The 22680-nt window shown below is 36.9% G+C and overlaps 1 protein-coding gene across 4 annotated transcripts in view; it reads right to left on the bottom strand.

Moving 5' to 3' along the window:
- The window catches only part of CCHR1.PART0H19orf54 (chromosome chr1.part0 C19orf54 homolog), a 419506-nt gene that overhangs the window by 206917 nt on the left and 189909 nt on the right, over positions 1–22680 (bottom strand). For all 4 annotated transcript variants that reach the window (XM_044067269.1, XM_044067248.1, XM_044067259.1 and 1 more), the window contains one exon: positions 11719–11789. In XM_044067269.1, coding sequence (XP_043923204.1) covers positions 11719–11789 — 71 coding nt within the window. The remainder of the gene's footprint in view (positions 1–11718; positions 11790–22680) is intronic.

Below are 22680 nucleotides of genomic sequence, written 5' to 3'. Positions count from 1 at the left end.
ATTCAAAAAAGACAAAATGAGATGAAATAAATTTAAAATGAATTTTCATGGCCTTGTGGCATATAATGCAGTATAGCGTTAAGTAGATTAAAGCTCCAACTCATACTTCTATTGCTGCTGATAAGAGCAATATCACATGGCATTCATAAAATCAGAGATGTACCCACTAGGCGTGGAATATATATATATAACAAATGTATATAGATGGAGAATATAAATAAATAAAGACTATAATATGCATGTGGATACAATAAAATAAAATAAAATAAAATGAAATGTACATTGAGTTCATATTTTAAATTATCTATCTTATACAACAGTTCATGTGATATATATATTGCATATATTGCTATTGTTGTCCTTACTTCATCATATAATGACAATATCACTTCATCTAGATTCTATTAAAATGCTGTTATAAATTAATTAAATATAAAACCTCAGATGTGTCAAGACGTATATATATTTTCTAACCTATCTGACGATCGGCGCTAATAAGCAGCCCATCTAGTGTGAGATACTTGATTATCTGACCTCAGCTATTCAACTATAAATGCACTGGATGTCAATTCATTTAACGGCGAGAGCCTAGCTTACTATCATCTGAGGGAAAGTTAGTATCTCTAAGTCAAACGGCCTAACTATCTAAAATCATTGGGCCTCGCTTTCATCTGTATATAAAGTGCAGTGTGCTATGTGATAGTAGTCACTGAATATCAGATAGATTGACGCATCTCAACTGAGTGTATATGTTGCAATAATCATCTGCCTGAAAATTCTTATAATATTGTTCAAGGACTCCGAAGCATGAATGTTTATGCCATTAGTTACCATTAAAGATAGAGTGTAGATGTTATTTCACATTATGTTATGACACGTTATGTCACAAACAATACGAATGAACCACAATTATGTGAATCAATAGATTCAATTTACTTGTTATTTAAATGGGATTGTTTTAACAGTTTTGAAGTCTGATGAAGCCTGAGAGGTGAAAGCGCTAACTTTTAATAAATTGGACTGTTGCTCGAATTGGCATTTGTGAATCATTTCATCTGTCTTGGAGTTATTTGTTCCACGCTGACTGTGCTGTTATTTGGATGCCTTTTGGATTTACTGTGCCGTGGCTAACTTTTGTGGTTCATTCGTATTGTTTGTGACTTATTGCTCTTTTACCACAAAAGTTTTTACCTGTTGGTGGTGCGTTTCTTTCATTTTTATACTTGCTGCTGTATCTTTTTTGCACCACCTTACAGACATGGCAGGAACGGCTGAAACCGCCAATGACATTGAGTTACCATATAATATACAGGGAGTTGAGACCGAGAATCGGAAGTGGCATCGTTTCCATAGTTGTGTAGCCGGAAAGGATAATGCCTTGATGTCGTTTGAACCGAATTTGAGTGGCGGTGAATGCAATGCGGGGTTTAATGACTATGGGTTTGTGTGAAGACCTGAATAAATTGGAACTTGACTTTCTCAAACTTAAGCGTATGCAGCTACAACGTCAGCATTTTGAGGTATGTCTTTCAAAGAAAATAGTACCGAGAGGCTTACGCATACTTAAAATGCCTACGACTGGGAACTTATATCCAGAATTGCTGTTTAAATGGCAACAGCTGAATCTGGATTTGAGTTTTAACTACATGCGCCTATTGAATGACTTTTTTGCTCCAGAAGAGGAGCGTTTGAGGCAGCACATAGTTAAACAACAAGACTACATTTCGTCTAGGTACCCTGTCAGTAAGACTGAAAAAGAGATGGACAAGTTACTTGATAATGTACTGGTATATGAGAAAAAACTGTTGGAACAGAAAAAGAGTAAAATCTCCCGGGATGCAAAAGATTTTAATTTAAGCAATGTCTTTACTTGACCTAGGGGGACAAATAGATCTGCAGTTGTTGATAATACAACCAATATTCGTCAGGCTAGACAATTAGATAATATTTCTAGCAACACTGTGAGTAACATAGTTGATGTTGACGTTGTATGAGATGTTTCCATTAACCATGATCTTGTTACTACTGATAACACTACTTCTCCCTTAGAAACTAATGTTATATTAACCACTTCTCCTACCATTGACAACACTACCATCAGGGTTAATCCAGTGAATACGTTTTTGACTGGCCCTAGTGACCAGGTGGTCAGGAGGAAGGCTTTAGAGTTGACACTCCTCCACTCTCCTCTGAGCAGAACAGTAATACATCTGTCCCTTTCCCTATAGAACAGCCACGCATGAACAGGAGACAGAGATCGTTCAGTCGAGGGAGGCAGAAATGCAAGGGGTCGGGGGGAGAACACTCAGGTCCCACTTTGAAGAAGAAGTGGAAGCGGGTAGAGAATCGTTGATAGTTAATTTATCAAATAGAGTTTTAAGTAACTCTGAGGAAAAAGTCCTTAATAAGGGGCTTACTTTTATACCGACTGCGGTTAGTTGTTTAACTGATTCTATATTAGACGTTAAATTGTTTGCCCGCAATTTTCAATTAAAATTAGATTTTGGTAGTAACATCAGCAATAGGGGACCACCATCGTTTAAGCTACCTAGTGTTTATATCCATGTTTTACATCCCCTTGTGGATTTTCTAAATTGGTAGAGAATGATATACATGGATTGAATAATGGGACTAGGACACGCCCCAGGAATTTTAACCTTACATATTTGCAAAAGAAGGCCTTACATAGCCTGATGGATGATGAATCACTGGTAGTTAGACCGGCGGATAAGGGAGGACCCATTCTTTTGATGGATAGCTCTATGTATATACATGAAATGGGAATTATGCTACAAAAAGAACGCTATTACACTCGGATTGATTTGGATGAAGTAACCAGGAGAGTGTTTAATGTGTATGATATGCTTGATGACTTGATTAGAAGCCATGATATAGATCTTGAGTTATTCCGGTTCTTAAGAATAGTGAATCCCTTGATACCAACTATACAGGGGCTTCCCAAAATCCATAAGTCTTTGGTGAATACCCCCCTACGTCCCATTGTCTCTGGATGTGGTTAGCTAACAGAGCCTTTTTCGTTATATTTAGAACATTACTTGAGACCAGTTGTGGACTCCAATGTCTATGTTCTAAGGGACACTAAACAGTTTCTTCTGGATCTATATGGTTATATCAAGAATATAGGTACTGAGGAGTCATATATTCTTGTTACGTTGGATGTGAAGAGTTTGTTTACTGTCATACCTAATGATGTAGGTGTGGTGATGACTCACTCGTACTTGTCTAAGCATTCGGATATGGGGAGCAAACAGGTAGATCTTTTAGCTCTGTTTCTTGAAGTTGTTCTGTGTAGCAATGTTTTCATGTTTGATGGGGACATGTATATACAGAATGATGGCGTAGCTATGGGCACCTCCTGTGCCAATAGCTACGCCAACATAGTTATGGCTCATTCGGAGGAGGAGAAGTTATTTACTTTGGACTCATTTAGATTGTCAGTTGGTTATTATAGGTGTTTTGTAGACGGCCTCTTCCTTATTTGGAGATGTGATGAGTCTAGTTTGTTGGAATTTGTGTCATCAGTGAACACCCTAACTACCTTTTTGGAATTCACTGTTAATTTTTCTAGAAGTAATATTTCTTTTTTAGATGTGCAGATTGAAAGGTTTGACAGTGGCTTACTTAATACCGCTGTACATAGGAAAACTTGTTATAAGAACACCTTGCTGCACAGAAAAAGTATGCATCCTCGTTTTGTTTTTAATAATGTAGTTAAGGGACAGTGTATGAGAGCTTCGAGGCTGAACCCAAGTGATGAAGGTTATCAACGGGAGATGGGTAACCTTAGGGGCATGTTTATACAATGTCAGTATAGTCAGAGGGAGTTAAATCAAGCCATTATCCAGACAGATTCACTGAGAGTGACCAGAGCGAGTCCATATTTTTCGGATAGGGGCCACCTCGCACTGGACAGAACCAGTTTGTGAGGATGTCTATGTTTTACACCTCCGACACGACTGAGATTAAACAAATTATAGAGAGGCATTGGAATACTTTATTACTAGATGAACGGTTAGCAGGGGTAGTAGGTCCTAAACCAAATTTTTCTTTTAAGAATAAGAAGAATTTGAAACGGTTTTTATGCCATCGCCCACTCAAAAGGACGGCCATTAATCAGATGAAAGATCAGGTCAACACTATACCTTGTCGTCAGTGCAGACAATGTGCTTTTATTGATACTAGTACTGAGTTTGTACACCCTGTTACAGGATTGATATGTACTTTTTATACCAATATGAATTGTTTAAGTGAAAATTTAGTTTATTTAGCTAGGTGTGTCATCTGTGAGGCATTCTATGTTGGCAAGACCAATCGTAAATTATGTGAACGCATAAGATAACACATTTATTCAATACGCATTGGTTATGAATCGAATGCCCTAGCAAAGCATTGCCTTATTAATGGTCCCACACATTCATTTGTCTTTATTGTTTTACAAAATATTACTTCCAATCCTCGTGGGGGTGATATAGGTAACTTCACTGAAGAATGTGAAGTAAGGTGGATCTTTCGGCTTAGGGCAGATGTCTTTCCTGGGCTGAATGACAAGGTCTCTCTTAAGCCTATTCTTAAAGGCAGGAAGTTGTTCGTTAATAAATGAAGGACTGCCATTATGTTTCAATGAATGCTGTAATTTTGGATACGTTCTTATGTTTAGATCCACTCTGATTTTATTCATGTACTTTGTATTTTTTATTAATTGAATGTAGAGCTTTTTGAGCACTAATGGTTTTAGTTAGTTGTCATGATGATGCGCTATTATGTGAACCAATATTGTTATTTAAATGGGATTGTTTTAACAGTTTTGAAGTCTGATGAAGCCTGAGAGGTGAAAGCGCTAACTTTTAATAAATTGGACTGTTGCTCGAATTGGCATTTGTGAATCATTTCATCTGTCTTGGAGTTATTTGTTCCACGCTGACTGTGCTGTTATTTGGATGCCTTTTTGATTTACTGTGCCGTGGCTAACTTTTGTGGTTCATTCGTATTGTTTGTGACTTGTTGCTCTTTTACCACAAAAGTTTTTACCTGTTGGTGGTGCGTTTCTTTCATTTTTATATATGCTATGTAAGCAACAGTACAGTGCAAAACAAGATCAGGTACAATCAGTAAAAAAACCAGTAATTAAAACAGAAAGTAATGCAGCATTTCAGTTAAATAGTTAGAAAAGTGCAGATAAAGCTCAAAATAAACTAGTTTTCTTGTTAATTTTAGATGGCCTGAATTCAAGCAGAAACACCCTACACCTCTGGCAAAGGACACCGAACGTAGAGCAGCTCAGGTTAATTGAAGTTGTGTGGGTACAATTTAAGGAAATTTCAAGTTCACTCAGTCTCTCATTACGTTAACTAAGCTTTTGGGGTCTCCACTGCTAAGAATAACTGCAAAACTAGAATTTGCTGTGAAGCATTTTGCGTTGTTGCCATAACATGCTTAACATTTTTAGTGTGTTCAAAATGGCCAAATCTATCTGCCCATCCCATTTCACTTCTCCCTGTTATAGAAATGTTGAAGATCCCAATCATTTTTTTTTTCAGATGAAAACATGACCGATTTTAAAATGTTCCACACATGTTCCCCATCATCTAAAGTCAGCAGCTGATTCAATTAGGCTGCAATGAGCAAACATTAAAATGTTTTACCAATTATCAATCAGGCAGACACCAGGTCACAGCCTGGCAAAATACTCTGCCACACCCTTACTAATCACATATTTGAGTTTCACAAGGTTCTATTCTTGGACACTCCTTTTCACTCGGTACCAACACAAGGCAGTGACACACAGAAAATCTATTGTATAATACAGCTTGCTGAACATTCAACATGAGTGCGCAGTGCTGACATTCATGAAAAGATTTTCCATGAACTGCAGATTGCTTCTAATTGTGTCAAAATGGAACAACAACAGATGTCCTTAGTGAAAAAAAAGATAAACTGTGTCTACTTTTACAAAACAAAGATATGAAGCTGTTAACACCACAAAATACTGCCTGTTGTGAAGAAAACAATGGCAACACTGATGACTGACCATACAGACAACTGGAAGTGCTTCAGGGTCATGACTGCTGAGTCTAATTCTAGTGGCTACCAACAAAGCAATCACTAGAATATGGAAATCAAAGTCTAAACCAGCTTTACAAGAAGTAGTGACTCTATTAACAGAAATAAAACAACTGGAAATGGTATCTTTAGAAAAGGGTAGGGGCAAATTACATAGAAAAAATGGGAATACAGAGGAGGAACGAGGTTTAAAAGAAAGCAGAATTTGAATGAGCTATGTAATGTTTGAATGAGCTATGTAATGTTTGACTGACATTGACTGGATAGATTAGACGTGCTGCATAATGTTTACAACTACAATTATGTCAGTATGGTTTGTGATGTATAATGTTTGCAACTAAAATTATGTCAGTATGGTTTGTTTAAGTGTATGATTGCCTATGTCATACGTGATAACTTAATAAAGATTTTTTTTTGTTTAAAAAAAGATATTTCTAAAGTGCACATTAACTCAGTCATCAAAGACACCTGGTGTAAACTGGGATGCTTCACAGAGTTTCAGTTGTCAACACCAAACTCCATGACTATGCTAGTGCATACCTTTCTTTAACATAAAGTCAATACTACTTACAATAAGGCAGCCAAGTTCGTAACAGCTCTCAGTTCTTTCACCATCTGTGCTGCCTTTGCCTAAATCACCTGGATGGACACCAAACATGGATTATTTTATAATCAAAAACTGCTCACATTCAAACTATTATACAGCAACACAGGTTCTGGCATAGGCATCTATCAATCAAAACCCAAAGGAAACCTTAGGTCTGATTACAAATTATTGTTCCATGCCCCCAAAACTGTCTCAAAAAGGTAGCAGACCTCCTAGTGTGTTCCTAGTAGTAGACTAGAATATGCTTCCCTAATACATTACGTTTAGGGACAACTGTACAAAATATAAAACAAAACAAAAAAAGCACTACTGTTCAGTTTGCTGTTTTCTAAAGTATTTAACAATATTCTAGATAATGGTGCTTTTCTCTTGTCTCCAAGTATTGTATATGTTTGTACTTCTGTGTTCAATAAAGGTGCATGTCATCATTTGCATTACAGTAAAATTGTTTGCATTATGCCACTTTTGGAAGCTTTTCTCCCCAGGTTACAAAATCCATCAAACTCCATCTTTAATTGCGACTCCTACCACTCATGGGAACATCCAAACAACACCACAGTCATTTTGGTTTGTATTACACAACTCTAAATATGCCAGGTCAGACAACTCATGTTCTGTGACAGACTCCAGCTTGTCTACATCTTTCACCATTTTCTGTATGCAGATTTGAATTCACACTTGCTATACTGTATACTTTACCTGCATTCTGTTGACCAAACTTTAAGCATACGTCCTTTCTGTTGTATTTATCAGCTAACTTTACTGTTGACACATTTGCTATTCAAAGTACAACTATGGTGAATTCATATCTCTATTCAATATTACACTGCTGTTCCTTTTTGTTTAGCTCATATCCTTAACAATAAACCAATCATCAAAATGCACTGCCCTAACAACCTCTGTACATTCTTAAAGATATTGCAACTTATGTGTTTGTGCAAAGTCTATAGTGGATTTTATGTTGGTAAACCTCATATGACTATAGCATTTCTCAGCATGCCTCCACAATAAAATGGTTCTACCTGGTGGACCTGTGGGTCATCACAATAATGAGTTTCCTGGTTTCACACACACACACACACACACACACACACACACACACACACACACACACACACACACACATGTAATATGGACTTATTTCTTGTTAAATACATACATACGTGTGTGTGTGTGTGTGTATATATATATATATATATATATATATATATATATATATATATATATATATATATACATATAAGCCAACACATATCAGTTTTATATGACAGTCTGTCACACAGAAAGCATGTTTGCTTTTTTAGGAGAGTTAAATGATACTCTGTTAATAATCAAAATTAAATGTATCCTACTGTAATTTTAACGTATCTACAACTGACGTGTCTATTGATACCGCTGTGTTTATTGTTTAGCCAAACATATTTGTGAAGAAAAAAACATTTCTTCTGTATGTTTTCACATCTAGGTGACATGAAAATTATTCTCTTAGTACAACTGACAGCACCTCTCCAAATTGGCAATGCCTAGAATACACAGTTATATTATATACTCTAGTACACTTTCATGTCTGATTATGTTGCTGTTATGGAACCTAAAACAATCTACTACCAGAAAGATTCAAATGCTTCTGTAAAGTATTTACAGTCTCTATGAATAATTGTGGTTTAGCTGGTACAATTAGACTGTACAACGGTCTGTGCTTTTTGGTGACTTATATTTAGTAAAACTTGTACTACTTTGTCACTTGCAATGCCACTAGCCATATAATTAAGTTCTACTCTCTCATTGTAAGTTGACGAGCCTTCAAAAGTAACCTCAAAAGCATTAATACAGTCAACCATTTTAAAATTCCACCTGCATTAATTATATGCATTTTTCTGCTTATGTGTTCCTGCTACACAACCTCAACACAAGTACTTTTTCAAATGCCAACACATAACGGTCAAATTTTTGCACTAACAGACACAAACTGCAAAGTGTAATTTCACTTTAAAAAAATTGCCCCTAAAAGGATAACTACACCATAAACAAACTGTTCTTCACTTAAGAATGCCTTTTTGTGCCTGCAAAACTATAGATACAAGTACAACATAACTTTCTCAACTTGCATGGCACTCCAGCACTATTCAGCTTCCTTATGTGCACCGTGATGAGTTCATATGACACATCATACTTCCTTAGAGATCTGCCTTTCTGGTTTCCACATCACATGACCCATTACATGCAAGTCTTTCTACTGCTTCTGCTGTCACAGCTGAGTAAGCATTTATGACTAGAATAGTGTGAAATACAGTATTCTGTCTCAATGATCACTGAGGAACTGAAGATGGTAACAACCTCCGCAGGAGGTCCCAAACTAATAAAGTCTTAGTCTTAAGAAGGCAAAGTTCTGCACCTTCTGCAGCTGAAAGAAAAAAGACGTTACAGTGTCTGTAAAAAAGGTTAAACATACAAAAATATCAGCTCCAGTGGAACAGAGGGATAAAGTCCTGACTGTGGCCCAGGTGACACAGATTTGATTAGCCACTTGGGTGTATGAGGGAGGTAGCAGAGGAGGTCAGAGACATGTCTATTATTGGGGAAAAGTGAGACACGTCAGCTGCAGATTGCACTAGCTCCCTTACAGATAGGGTTAGGATGCAAAAAACACAACTTCGGGCTGATGTCAGGCTCACCAAATCAATGATGCATGGTAGCCTTCATAGTAGGCATGCTGGGTATATTACTCACATATGAAAAGTATTGTGAACCCCATTATGACATGGTCCACTTGCCCCCCCGGCCATTGGGTATGGTTATGTTTGTCAATAAAATGTTCTTATACTCTGAATGGTGGTGGTGGGGGTACATGAAATCATGGCTGTACACCAACTTACTACCCTCACCACCATGGTTATAAAAGACTCCCCACTGTGAAGGAAGGAAATGGCTCCTGTCTGCCTACGAGAGGTTTGATGGCCAGACAGAGCAGCAGAGAATATGAAGGGAAAAAAACTAAGAAAATGAACTTGTAACAGTCACTGAAAAAAGGACATGACACTATGACAACTGATTCTGAAATTAATCAGCAATTCTGAGTACTGACATTCTAAAAGAACAAAAAAAAAAAACACTAGGCAGCAGAGGGTATTATAATCTTTGTCTTCTGAGGAAGACAGAATGTTTAGCCAAAATAATCACATCTGCCCCATCAGGTCAATTAGGATTAAAGCAAATTAAACATTAGTAATAATGACTTACTGTGTTGCAGGTTGGTATTGAACAGAACATCAAGATATATTAAAACAGTGATCCTTCAAAGAGCCAGAAATCACTTGAAATTCTTCCACACAAACTCATATGTAGTAATAGGTATTGTACCATGACCCCCCCATTAATATTCCAAAACGTGCATGCGCATTGGCCAGCGTGCACGTTGTAAATCGACTTATACTAATGGAAAAAGGTCCGGTCGCCCAGACTTTTTCCATTAGTATAAGTCTCTTTTAAAACACTGTCTCGCTATGTTAAAAGAGTTTAACATAGCGACAGAGGTTTAAAACAAGCAACGGAGATCTCCGTTGCTTTTTTAAAGCTGTCTCGCTATGTTAAACTCCTTTAACATAGCGACACAGTGTGTAAAAAGCAACGGAGATCTTGCTTTCTCCGTTGCTTTTTTTTTTAAAACCTGTCTCGCTATGTTAAATGGGTTTAACAGAGAGACAGCTTTAAAATAAGCAACGGAGATGTCCGTTGCTTATTTTAAAGCTGTCTCACTATGTTAAACCCATTTAACATAGCGAGACAGTAAAAAGCAACAGAGATCTTTCTTTCTCCGTTGCTTTTGGCCACAGCTGTGATGTACTGCGTAGGCATGCGCAGTACATCAGAACTGCCGCGGATACCAGACAGCTGCGGAAGGGCAGCAAAGAGGCATTATACAATGCCATTATTTAAGAAAAGTAATTTCTTTTCTTAAATAATGTCATAGTATAATAGCAATAATCCACTTTTGGGTGTGGGTAATGCGGGATTTACCCACGGTTGGCGTGGTTTGGTCAAACCACGCCAACTGTGGGTAAATCTCGCATTACCCACACCCAGGCGTGGGTTATTGCTATAATAAACGCTTAGCTTTTATACACTATTACTTCACAAAAATTTACTGTCTCTTACATTTCAGCATTCAATCAACAGCTCCATTTTAATGCAAAACTTATTACAATTAACGTAATTACTTATAAATATAGATAAACAATGTATTAATACTATTCTCGTTTTAAAATGTTACCAACAAAATTCACCGTACCTTACTTACTGTAATATTCATCCGTTAACAAGCTGTTGTATTTAAAAATATGCATAAATTGTTAAAAAAAAATCGTATTAAACTATGTTTAAAATCAGTTGTGCGCCAAAATCAAACGGCACGTCATTCTATAACAAATGTTTCTGAAAGTCTTTCCTTCTTGTTTTGCACATTCACTCATTCACAGCTTGTTTCTGTTAAAATTATACATACGCAACCACATCGTTTTCCAATGTAGTCTACACAGTTTTCTTCACAAATGCCACAGCATTAGTAAGTTTTTTCCTTTTTGGCTGAATTCTTCTGCTTTCTGCAATCATAGATTGTTTTTGCCCAGACAAAGCAGACTCATCATTAATTTGCTGTGTACTCTTTTAACACAGGTTTACATTATAAATATTCAATAATCAAGAGTTACTACAGCTGTATGCATTTTTCACTGCAGTAATATTTAGCACTCCCAACAAGGAGCATGTACTTTAGCAGTCATACACTGCATACATTCACTGGAAATGATTTGCTGACTCATTTGTTTACAATAATCTGCAGATTTGTTATACTTACAGCTATAAAAATCCTCTCCATGGAAAGAATCCAGGGCTTCAAAACACAGTCTAACAGTTTTCTTCTAGTTCCATGTTTAAGATAGGATTTCATAGGAAATTCTCTTAGGAAACTTGCCATATGTCATCACAGTACAGTTTCTGACAGCAAACTATGTATTTCAGTTTGTTTTACATACCTGAAATGGCAGCCCAGTGGGCCCTGTGTCCTCCTCTCTGGCAAGGTTCATGATTAAAGTCCTCATCATAGCTTCAGAGGATGCAGTTAAGGTTTCTATAAAGCTTCAGCAATAACATCTGACAGTATTTACTGTTTAAATCATACACTGAGAACCAAAGCACAACAAAGCCATCCAACTGCATAATGCAGCTAATCATACACTGGACAGAGAAAACCATCTCACAAGTCTTTTTCTTACTTCCTCTGTGTATCTAAACCCAGTTATGGAAAAAACATTTTTACATGTTATGTTGTTTCTGAACATGAATGATGACGGGGGAGTACCATATGCAATAGAGTGGAAAGCTGAAGGGTGAGCACAACTGAAAACAATGGGCGGACTCAAGTTCTTTTGAACAGCATCAGCGCACTGCTATAAAAAGGACAGGAAATGTTACCTTTGTTCTCTCAATTACATGACTTCAGAAAGAACTGTCACTTGAAAATAACCTACAGCTGTTTTAACTAAATGATACACAAAATAATGCATGAAAAGAAAACAACATTCTGTACAGTTCAGTACAGATAAGCTTAGCTTTTACTATCATGGTACTAAATAGAAGGCTCTACGTTCCACACAACTTTTCATGTAAGAACCATCAACAGAGTAATAATGAAATAAATATTTTAGTGTTCTAGTTTTATAGTTGATACTTTTATTTTCTCCCTTTTTACCAAACAGGTAAAAAAAGACTATTTTATTTTTCACTGTTGACCTGAAAGCTTTGACATGTCGAAGTTATGCCCTCATATTCATAAAATAGGGACAAAAGGATAAGATCAGAATCACAAACTTAGGAATTTGCAGCTTATTTCATGAATTTCTAGGGTCTTTCCTTTGTCACAGTAGCAAACTGGAGAAAACAAAACTCGTAATGAGTGTGGGCAATTATGAATAATATGAAAGTAAATAAAGCTAAATAAGGTACTAAATGTACAAGTAGAGCTGTGTAAGGGTATTCATCATATCTATACATGATCAAATAGGATCACTGCTGCAGTACGTTCACAAAGAAATAGGATTCAACTGCACATGTTATGGTCAGACTTCAAGATCATTCATAGACATCAGGTGGAATATTACTTTCTCAAACAGAAAACTCAGCTGTAAACGACAATGTAACCCACACCATCTTCAGTTCCAGTTTTCTTTTTTTGAAGCAGGGAGTCCCAAATGAGCTTGTATCCTCTTGCCCTTTCTGGCAGAAGGGAATATATGAAATGTCTGAGGAACAGAAGAGAACAAAGCATGTACTACCTAACAAATCAAAACAGATGGAAGAGGAGATGGCAGCACCTACTGCAGCAAAGATCCTCTTAATCAAGAATGCCTACAGTTATGGTCTGAAACGTCACAGAGCTGTACCAAGTTCATAAGGATCACTGCTACAGTATGTACACAGATACGTGGGAGATTACCAAGCAGTCAAAATGTCCCAGACTCGACCTGTCTGGAGGACTAACAATTTGTAACACATCACAAGCAACAACTAACTGTACCGCTTGACGGCATGCCCAGTCCTGTAATACTGAGAATTAAATTAAACAATTTGCATTAAGGCAGTTTTAAGGCCATTCATCTCAGAGCTAAGAGTGTAAGAATTCCAAAGTTGCTGTTTGCTGCAATCTTTAAAATACTGTTGCATAGTAATAGTTCCATTACATAGAGAAAAGAAAGGCAAGTGTTTTCATTTCTTCATCTGATTTTTAAACTTATTTTAACAGTCTGTATATGCTTTAGTTAAGGTCATTTAAGCCTATATTAGTGATTCCAATACATAGTTGTACTGCATTTTGCTGTTTAAGTAGTATGTAAGTATTAAACCTTAGTTTTACTCATATGTACTGAGTGTATGTCAGGCTAGTTCAGGACTTGTCTTTGTATTAAGATACTTCCAGACCAGTGAGCTGACAGCCAAGGGTCTAATTGTTTTTCTCTCTCATCCACCCTGTTGTAGTTGAGTTCTTAAACCCAGTGTAACTGTTACTACCTGCCCCTTCTGATAATTTGACAACATAATGTCTTCCCTCTCCATGTTTATTGGCTGTTGGCAATAAGTACGCAAGTATCATTTTGCAAAGTCTCTCCCCTTAAACTGCTCACCAGACAAAGATCATTGATAAAATTGCTTAATACTGAGTGTACTGATATTACTTGTAACGATTTTAGTATCTTATTGACAATTTTTTTTTTTAAACTATAATTAGTTTACTGGTTCTTGCTGGTGGCAGAAGAAGGTTTCGAAGCTAGTTGTTTTGTACTGAACTTTAAACTCTCAGTGGAAAGTCCACCCACACATAACTCTAAAATCAAACTCCAAGCAGTTTCAGTTATCCCTGCCCCCGGAGTCATTCTTGTCGGCATTAAGACCAGCACTTCCCCACAACTTCTACAGCCAGTCTGATTGAGAGGGGTATCTTGAGACAGTGTAAGACTTGCCTCATGCTGTCTGATGATCATCTATTATTCAAACAGCATTATACAATGTGTGAGAGATGTACACATATATAATGTCTTTGTAAGCAAAAATCTCACACATATTAAACTCAAATGACAAAACAGACAGCAGTACACCACAAATCACACCTCTACAAGGCCATCACAATACACATAATTCATCATATAATGAGATTTTAAAGACTAAGTTGCCTAAACATCAAAGTCCTCCCAAACACAAGACAGGCACAAAACAAACTCAGAAAATTAAGCCTACTTCCTCACCTAGCACAATGATTCCCAAAGTCACGGATGCTGAGCCCATCAGGCAGGCATCGACCCAACCAAACATTCTCGTTATAGAAGACTCCATTGTAAGACATACAGATGCATCTCTTATCAGGCTGAGCAAGGAAAGAGTGATGGTTAGTTGCTTGTCTGGTGCTAAGATCGGTCAGACTATACATTCACTCAAGTCTTTGAACAACAAATACCAGTATGACTCTGCCATAGTTCATGCTGGTGTCAATGCTTTGAGATACACCTCCCTGGACTATATGAAGAGAGACATGATGGAGTTCTCAGACTGTTTGTCCAAGGTAGGTACGAGCCTAGCACTGAGAAGCATTCTACCTTCTCCAAAGATGATGCCATGATATGACAAAAAATAATCGACTTCAGCTTAGTTTTTGGTGTCATTCAAAGGGGGCTCGATATCTGTCAGCCTGGGAGGATTATGATTAACAGGCAGCTCTGCTTCATCAGGAAAGGCCTACATCTATCTTCTCTAAAGGTTTTGATTACTGGCAAAGACATTCAATACCTTCCGTAGTGTCTTTTTTTTAGGCAATGCCAACCTAATAAAGTTACGATATAACAAAACAAACAAAGCAAAAATATGAAGGTGTTAATGATCAATGCTAGGAGCCTAAAGAAGAAACTCCAATCCCTACAAGCCCTTCTCACCCTGGAGAACATCAATGTCTCTGTAGTGACTGAGGTATGGTTTAAAATAGTGGAGAGCATTTCGGCTGTGCAGGACTGTAATAACTTCCACACATTTAGACCAGCTAGTGCACTAAAGTGGAAAAAAGGTGAAGGTGTATCAATTTACAACCATAAGAGACTTGTATCAAGACTGGTAAATCAGTATGATGCACTATGGTTTCTTCATGCCCAAATAACCATAAATAAGCATAAAAAAGGTACCATACCATATATTAGCTAGCTATAGAACTCCCTTGACAACACAATGTCAATCTACAGGAATTAGAATCCCTCAGTATTAAACCCAATATGACTTTACTAAGTGAGCTATACTAGCCAACTATAGACTGAGAAACCAAAACCACCACTAACTAGTCCACAAACACAGCGATTCCTGGACTTTGTAAATGCAAATGCCCTGGAACAATTAGTCAGAGTACCCACTAAGGGGAACAATATCTTGGATTTTGTCCTTACTAGTATCAGAACATCTTGCACCATCCCCTGTGTATCTTCATCACTTGTTAGGTCTGACCATAAAGCAGGCTTCTTCAAAATAACACTGAAACCATAGATACCTTTCATCCAAGGTACTTTTAGAAATTTCTTTAAGACAAAATTACCTATTCCTAAGTGATACATTGTCAACCTTCAAATCCCCACCAAACCCAGTTAACTCAACAAAATACACAGAAATGTACACCACTGCACTATACCAATATAAAAACTGCTGCACAGATGCTTAATAAAATCCACCAAAGCCAAGTTTAAGGCTCATATAGTTACCCAAGCCAAAGACAATCACAAGGCATTTTTAGTTATGTTCATAATTCCAAAAGCACAACACAGCAATACAATGAGCTGAATGCACAGCAACGTAAACCACTGCACTATACCAGCTTGTAAACTGTGGCATTGATGCAGCTGTACCCATAAAAATAAGTGCAGGTCAAACCCAGAAACAAACCCACATGGTGGAACCATTATATCAACAAGCTTTATAATAAAAGGAAAGAATTTTGACTAAAAGTAAGAAGAGTTATCCCTAGAATGTTAGAGCCCCTGTCAGTGAAATAAACAAAACTCAGGAGCTTAATAAAATCTACCAAAGCCAAGTTTAAAGCCAAAATAGCTACTCAAGCCAAAGACAATCACAAGGCATTTTTAGTTATGCTCGTAATCTCAAAAGCACAACACAGCAATACACTGAGCTGATTGTGAACAATGACATCTATAGTGAGGCTGAAGATATAGTGAATTTACTGGCTAAGTTTAGCTCTAACTGTACCACTCTCTCTCCTCTGTCTGCTCCTCAACATACACCTACCTGAAACTGGCTTGCCCCCAGCTATCACACAACACGAAGTCCCAAATGTGTTATCAAAAGCTAAAAATACTGCATCAGTAGTTCCTGAAAATATCACTGGATGCATCATAAATAGCATTCAGCATGATTTAGTCACACCCCTAACAACACTGTTCAATCTTAGCCTCCAAGTGAATGTACCAAGTGACTGAAGAACAGCTACCTTCATTCCCTTGCATAAGGAATACCCTTTCACAGACTCGGACAATTACATATTGGCCAGCCTCATATGCAAAGCCATGGAAAGACTTATCATGGAACTCATTGATCAGGACACAGGGAACCTTCAGACACTGGATCAGTCTCAGTCTGGATTTGTTAAGGGTGGGTCATGCTTACTCAACCTGGTGGATTTTTTTTTTGAAACAGCCACAAAACAATGGATAACGGCAAAATGGTGCCCACTGCATACTTCAACCTGGCCAAAGATTTTGACACAATTCTCCACTCAAGCATAGTAAAAAAAGTTAAATAAACTGAGATTATACCCCTATGTCACCCACTGGATTGCCATCTGGTTCACAGCTAGGATGCAGATAATCAAAATATGGGAAATCATCACCACAAAGAGACCAGTCACCAGTGAAGTCCCCCAAGATTCTGTGCTACGACCTCCCCTGTTTGGCATCTACTTTTCTAAAGTAAAACCCAATAACAAAGGGCTCTGGCTGACTAAGTCTGCACATGACTGCAAGTTAGGAGCAGTTATTGAATCCCCAAATTACTCAATCATCCTGCAGGAAGGTTTGCAAATAAATAACTGGTACCAAAATCATGGACTGAAATTAATTGCCAAAAATACATTACTGTATCCTTTGGAAAGTTATCTATTCCAAGGTACTACCATAGTGACAATACACCCCCAAGAGTTGATCCAGTTGTTCGGGATTTGGGAACACATGGGGACAGTGACCTAACTTTTGATCAACATGTGCTGTAAGAAAATCCTTCTATAATGCACAACTTATAAACAAAGGGATTATGTCTAGATCTAGGGATGTTATTGCCCCCTTTATTCAGCCATCATTAGGCCAGTCACTGAATATAATGCCCTCTTTGGCATGCATCTGTCCAGACACTTGCAACAACTGGGATGCCCACAGAGATACCTTAATAAAAGGAAACAAGTCCTGAACAAAAATGTCCTGTGCTTACTGACTCAAAGCCCTGACACTATACTTGGCATCCTACAGACTGCTAAGAGGTGACCTGTGGCTGGCATACAATGCATCCTCTGACCCATTACTGATGGATTTATTGCATATCAGAAAGTCAGACAGCATCAAAAATTCTCAGTCTAGGAATCTAAACTTCTCCTGCAACATCAACAGAATGTTTTAGAGACACGTACATCTCATACAGGATACCGCAGCTTTGGAACAGACCTCCCATCCACATAAAACAAAGTTCATCCCTGTCCATATTCAAGCACAGATATGGATCCAAACAGAAAATTTACCCCAAGACTGCCCCCTGTACTTCTAATGAACAGCGGGAACTCCAGAATGCTTTAACCCATGCAGTGGCTCCCTCAAATTATCTAAGATATGATCCCAGTTATTCTCATTAGGAGTAATATATAATTATAGACCATGGGATGAGTAAGGAGAATCTATAACCAAATAGGATGGGCTATTTGGAGTACAAAAAGCATAACTGGGTAAGGTTAAAAAGGCCAACAAGAGCAGCAGGTCTAGTACTTACCTATGAAAAGTTCCATACTTGCATACATCTTGTATACATCATATAGACCCTTAAGTCTACTTTCATGTTGTGGAAAAATAATGGACAAGGTAATACTGGATAAGTTATTGTCAAAAGTGGAGAGGTTGGGACTTGAAACCATATATCAGCATGCATATGTTGAAAATAGATCTATTACCACCTGTAACATGATGTTCTATAACAATATAATAACAGCTATGAATGAAAAATTGTGCTGTGATGTAATATATATAGATTTAACTTCAGCATTTGACAGGGTCATACACAAAACACTGATCAATAAATTAGTACAACTAGGTATTGATGTATTGTTGATAAGATGGATAGCTGCATGGCTTACAAATAGGACATGGCAAGTATCACACACCAACTGGACAGGTGAAATCCTTGGTTACAGTCAAGGTGTCCCACCTTTGTCCTAGGCCCTTACTTGTTTAGATTGCATCTTTCAGACCTTACTTTTTCATCTGAGGTGTTCTATAGTCTATATGCTGGTGACCCGAAATTGGGTAAACTGATTACAAGTGTTACAGTTAAGGCTTGTCTGTAAAATAATTTGACTAAATTAACCATTTGGGCACAGGAGAATAATATGTTGATAAATACATCAAAAACTAAGCATATCAGATTTGGGAGACATAAACTGAAAGGTGAATATTTAATACAGCACACAGTGGCTGAAACTGTAGACTCATTTAAGGACCTGGGTATATGGGTAGATTCAGCTATGAGTTTTTCTAATCATATCAACCAATTGGCTAATGATAGTTATTGAACTATAGGTTGTATAAAAAGATTTATAAAGTCTAGGAAATCAAACATAATGAATCGTTGTTTGTTAGTTACATTGGACCCAAACTTGAGTATGGAATAACAATATGGAAACCCTACAGGAAAACAAGCATTAATAAACTGGAAAGAGTACAGCGGAAATATACCAAGGGCATCCATGGATGTGAAAATCTAAGTTATTATGAAAGACTAAAATATCTGAACTTGTTAAGTGTCACTTACAGATATTTAAGTGGAGATCTTATTCAGGTATATAGGGCATTTAGGGACAACTACCTCTGGGAATGTTTGGGCTTATCAAAAAGTACTAGAGAATCGTCAGATAACCTATGTAGAAAATTCTGCAGGAATGAGAAGTGTACTAATTGGTTCTCTGACAGAGTAGCTGATGCTTGGAACAGACTACCAAATTACCTTAAAGCAAGTACTAGTTTAGATATTCTTAAGAACAGCCTGGACATTTATTATGGGAACAAGTGTTTTGGTATATTGGCAAGCTAGAAGGGCATTAATGCCCGTGCTTGAAACATTTGTACATATGTATGTATGTATGTATCTTGAGCTGAGATATTTTTGATAAAAGGGTGCAAGTGGTAACAGCTGCCCTTGTGAAGTGTTCTCTGACCTGTCCAGAAAGAACATTCACGTGGCAGTCATAAAAAGGAGATGACATCAGCTAGCCATTTCAAGAATGTCCGCCTGGATACTGATCTTCACTGCTTTCCTGGCATAAAGGGGGAAAAAATACTAATTAGACTGCCTTAAGTCTCTGTTTCTTTTAGTATCTCATCCGAGTTGCCTGTGCAAATCCATGACATGTATGATCTTTTTCCTTATATTCTGTGAACTGGGGGACAAAACAGAGAATTGTGGGCACTGACTGAAGGACTATCTAAGCCCACCCTATGCAAGAAGGAAGAAGGATGGAAGGTCAACCTGTTCTCACCAGAAACTGACTATGGCTTGCTATACACCACTGCCTTGCAGTTCTAAAATCTTTCTGGTAGAGGAGATGGGTACAAGGAAAATAATCTACTAGCATAAGAATTTGAAAACCACAAAACGGGTTCAATACTCTCTCAACTATAAAAATGATCTTCAACTTCAAAATTGTCTGGGTGCTTTAAATTCTAAAACACCATTTACAAAGCAAGTACAATTAAAAATAGCAAGCAACAAAAACAAGAGTTAAACAGGAAATTACAAAATCTATGACAAAAGTAAACAACTAGTTAAGATATCATAAAATATTTGCTTACGCTCTTAATAAGAGGAAAACGTGGTTATTAAGGTACTCTGTTTAAATATGTATGCAAATAACCAGATAAGTGATAAAACAAGCAAAGGTTTAAAAACTAAACTGGTAATCTGATGTGATCTCACTGAAAGTCAAATCAAACAAGTACGTATTAAGGGATCTACAGAAGATGGTTAACAGAGAGCATTCATATAGCCACCATGGTGACAAGTTCTACAGCTGTAGGCTTCACAAGCAAAGGAATGATAGCTAGATGACCTTAACTGCATCTCTGGAACAACCAGCATCCCCTGGAAGGCTGAGCTCAGTGACCATAGCTGGAACTATAGCGCAATAAACAAATTAAGTACATGAGATCCAGGTTATGAAATGACAGGCGCACCAGTACTAACACTCTCAGGATTGTACATACCTAACAAGGACTCGGTGCAAGTTCTACAATACAGACATAATATGATGGCAAAATGATACACTAAGTAACTTGGCAGCAGAATTTTGCACCAGCTGTAGAGGGTCAGTTTCGGGGTCGGAAAGTCCCAGGTAAACAACATTGCAGCAGTCCAGATAAGATGACAAGACCAGGGTATGAACAACACTCAAAAGATGGTCTTAAAGGATAAAGTTCTTGATCCAGTCAATATTCCAAAAATGAAAACCGAAAGATTTCAGAATGGATCATACTCGATCCATAAATAACAGTCAGCTACACTGGGTCACACATAAAGTGTTCAAACCAAAGTTTGTTGGCAGCATAAGAAATATATGATGAAAGTTGCAACATTAAAATCTTTCACAGTGTCATGGATTGGCATGACCACATTTCTGGAAGCATTGAGTTTCAAATGGCTAAGAAATATCCACTGTTGAACTACCCTGAGGTCACCTCAAGGGAATTCACTCTCACTCTATTATGTTGAAAAAAGAAGATGTAAAGCTGGATGTCATTGAGGGAAAGACTTTTCTTTTAATCATCTCAGACAATGTTAGCAAAAACACAGTAAAACCCAGATGAACACTGTAACTGGCTGCTGACAGATTCATCAGGATGAGGACAGGATAAAATCACAGATCTCTAACCATCAGGAGGCCATTTGTTAATCTGGCTATTGCTGTTTCAGAACTACTGTGAAAGTGAAACTTAGACTGAAAAGTATGAAGGAGTCCCTTAGTCATGAGGCAAAATTCAACCTGTACATAGACAATCTTTTCAATAAAACTACTCTGAAAAGAAAGGTCGGATACATCAAAGACATTAGCATCCAAAGAACGAAGGTAAAGCACAAACTGATAAAAGGCGACCAGGAAGTTCCACGGTCTGGGTAAACCACAGCAATAGCACGTACCTCCTTGTACAAAGGTTAGATATTCTGACTGTTAAAGAAAAGTTCCACGCTGAAGAATTTTCACCAACGTATCTGCAGCAATAATGGAATTTATTCTTAAAAACACACGAACTGGTACAGCCAACACAACGCCATGCAGTAAACACATCCAACAGAATTTACCCGGGTTTCGTCCGCCAAGACGAACTTCATCAGAATAACTACATCACTGACTACCTCCCTTTTATATACACAATAGGTTCAATCAATTACCTAATTAAATGATAATTAAGTATGCTGTTTAAACAATTTATCCATAAATACTGTTAAAAATCAAATAAACATAATAGATTCATGTTTTACATATATATATTAATTGGTTATATGTTGTATATCCACAGAATAAACTTAAATATCATTTAAAAACCACATATAACGTTATAAAAATTGAACTGCAGAATGATTGTACAAAAAACAAAACTAATATTCTATTCCAATTCCTGTATGAATAATATATAATAATATGTAAAATTCAATGAAAAAAATGAAAAAAATATATATGTATGTATGAAAAAATATTTAAAGGAATATATAAAAATTATATATAAAAAATTATATGAAAATTTATATATTAAGCGATGCAATGTATTTATATATATATAACATCATAAATTGATATACAATATCTCCTATAAACACTTCACCCTAATATTTACATGTGAATATTTTATAGTGTATATATACTTGTTGTTTAATTATATAAATGATTTATAATGCATATAATTGCTCTTAAAGTTTTGAATAAATATACATATTTTTCAAGCTATTGTACATAGATAAACTTAAATTGCTCATGTATGTATTACACTTCCCTCATAGTAGAAATTGTTTTTGAAGTTATTTTAAACTTATTTTTGAAACTGTGTTTTGAATGTGAAGTTAATGAAATCGGCAGTGTGCAAAGACTGAATCAGCACCTACCCTTAATATGATTCTTCATAAGGATAGGTTTGATTGTACAATATTCATTAAGT

The sequence above is a fragment of the Protopterus annectens genome, chromosome 1.part0 (genome assembly GCF_019279795.1).
Source record: "Protopterus annectens isolate FY-2018-M chromosome 1.part0, PAN1.0, whole genome shotgun sequence".
NCBI lineage: Eukaryota > Metazoa > Chordata > Ceratodontiformes > Protopteridae > Protopterus > Protopterus annectens.
The sequence above is the reverse complement of the archived record's forward strand: the minus strand, read 5'-3'. Positions and strand labels throughout refer to the sequence as shown.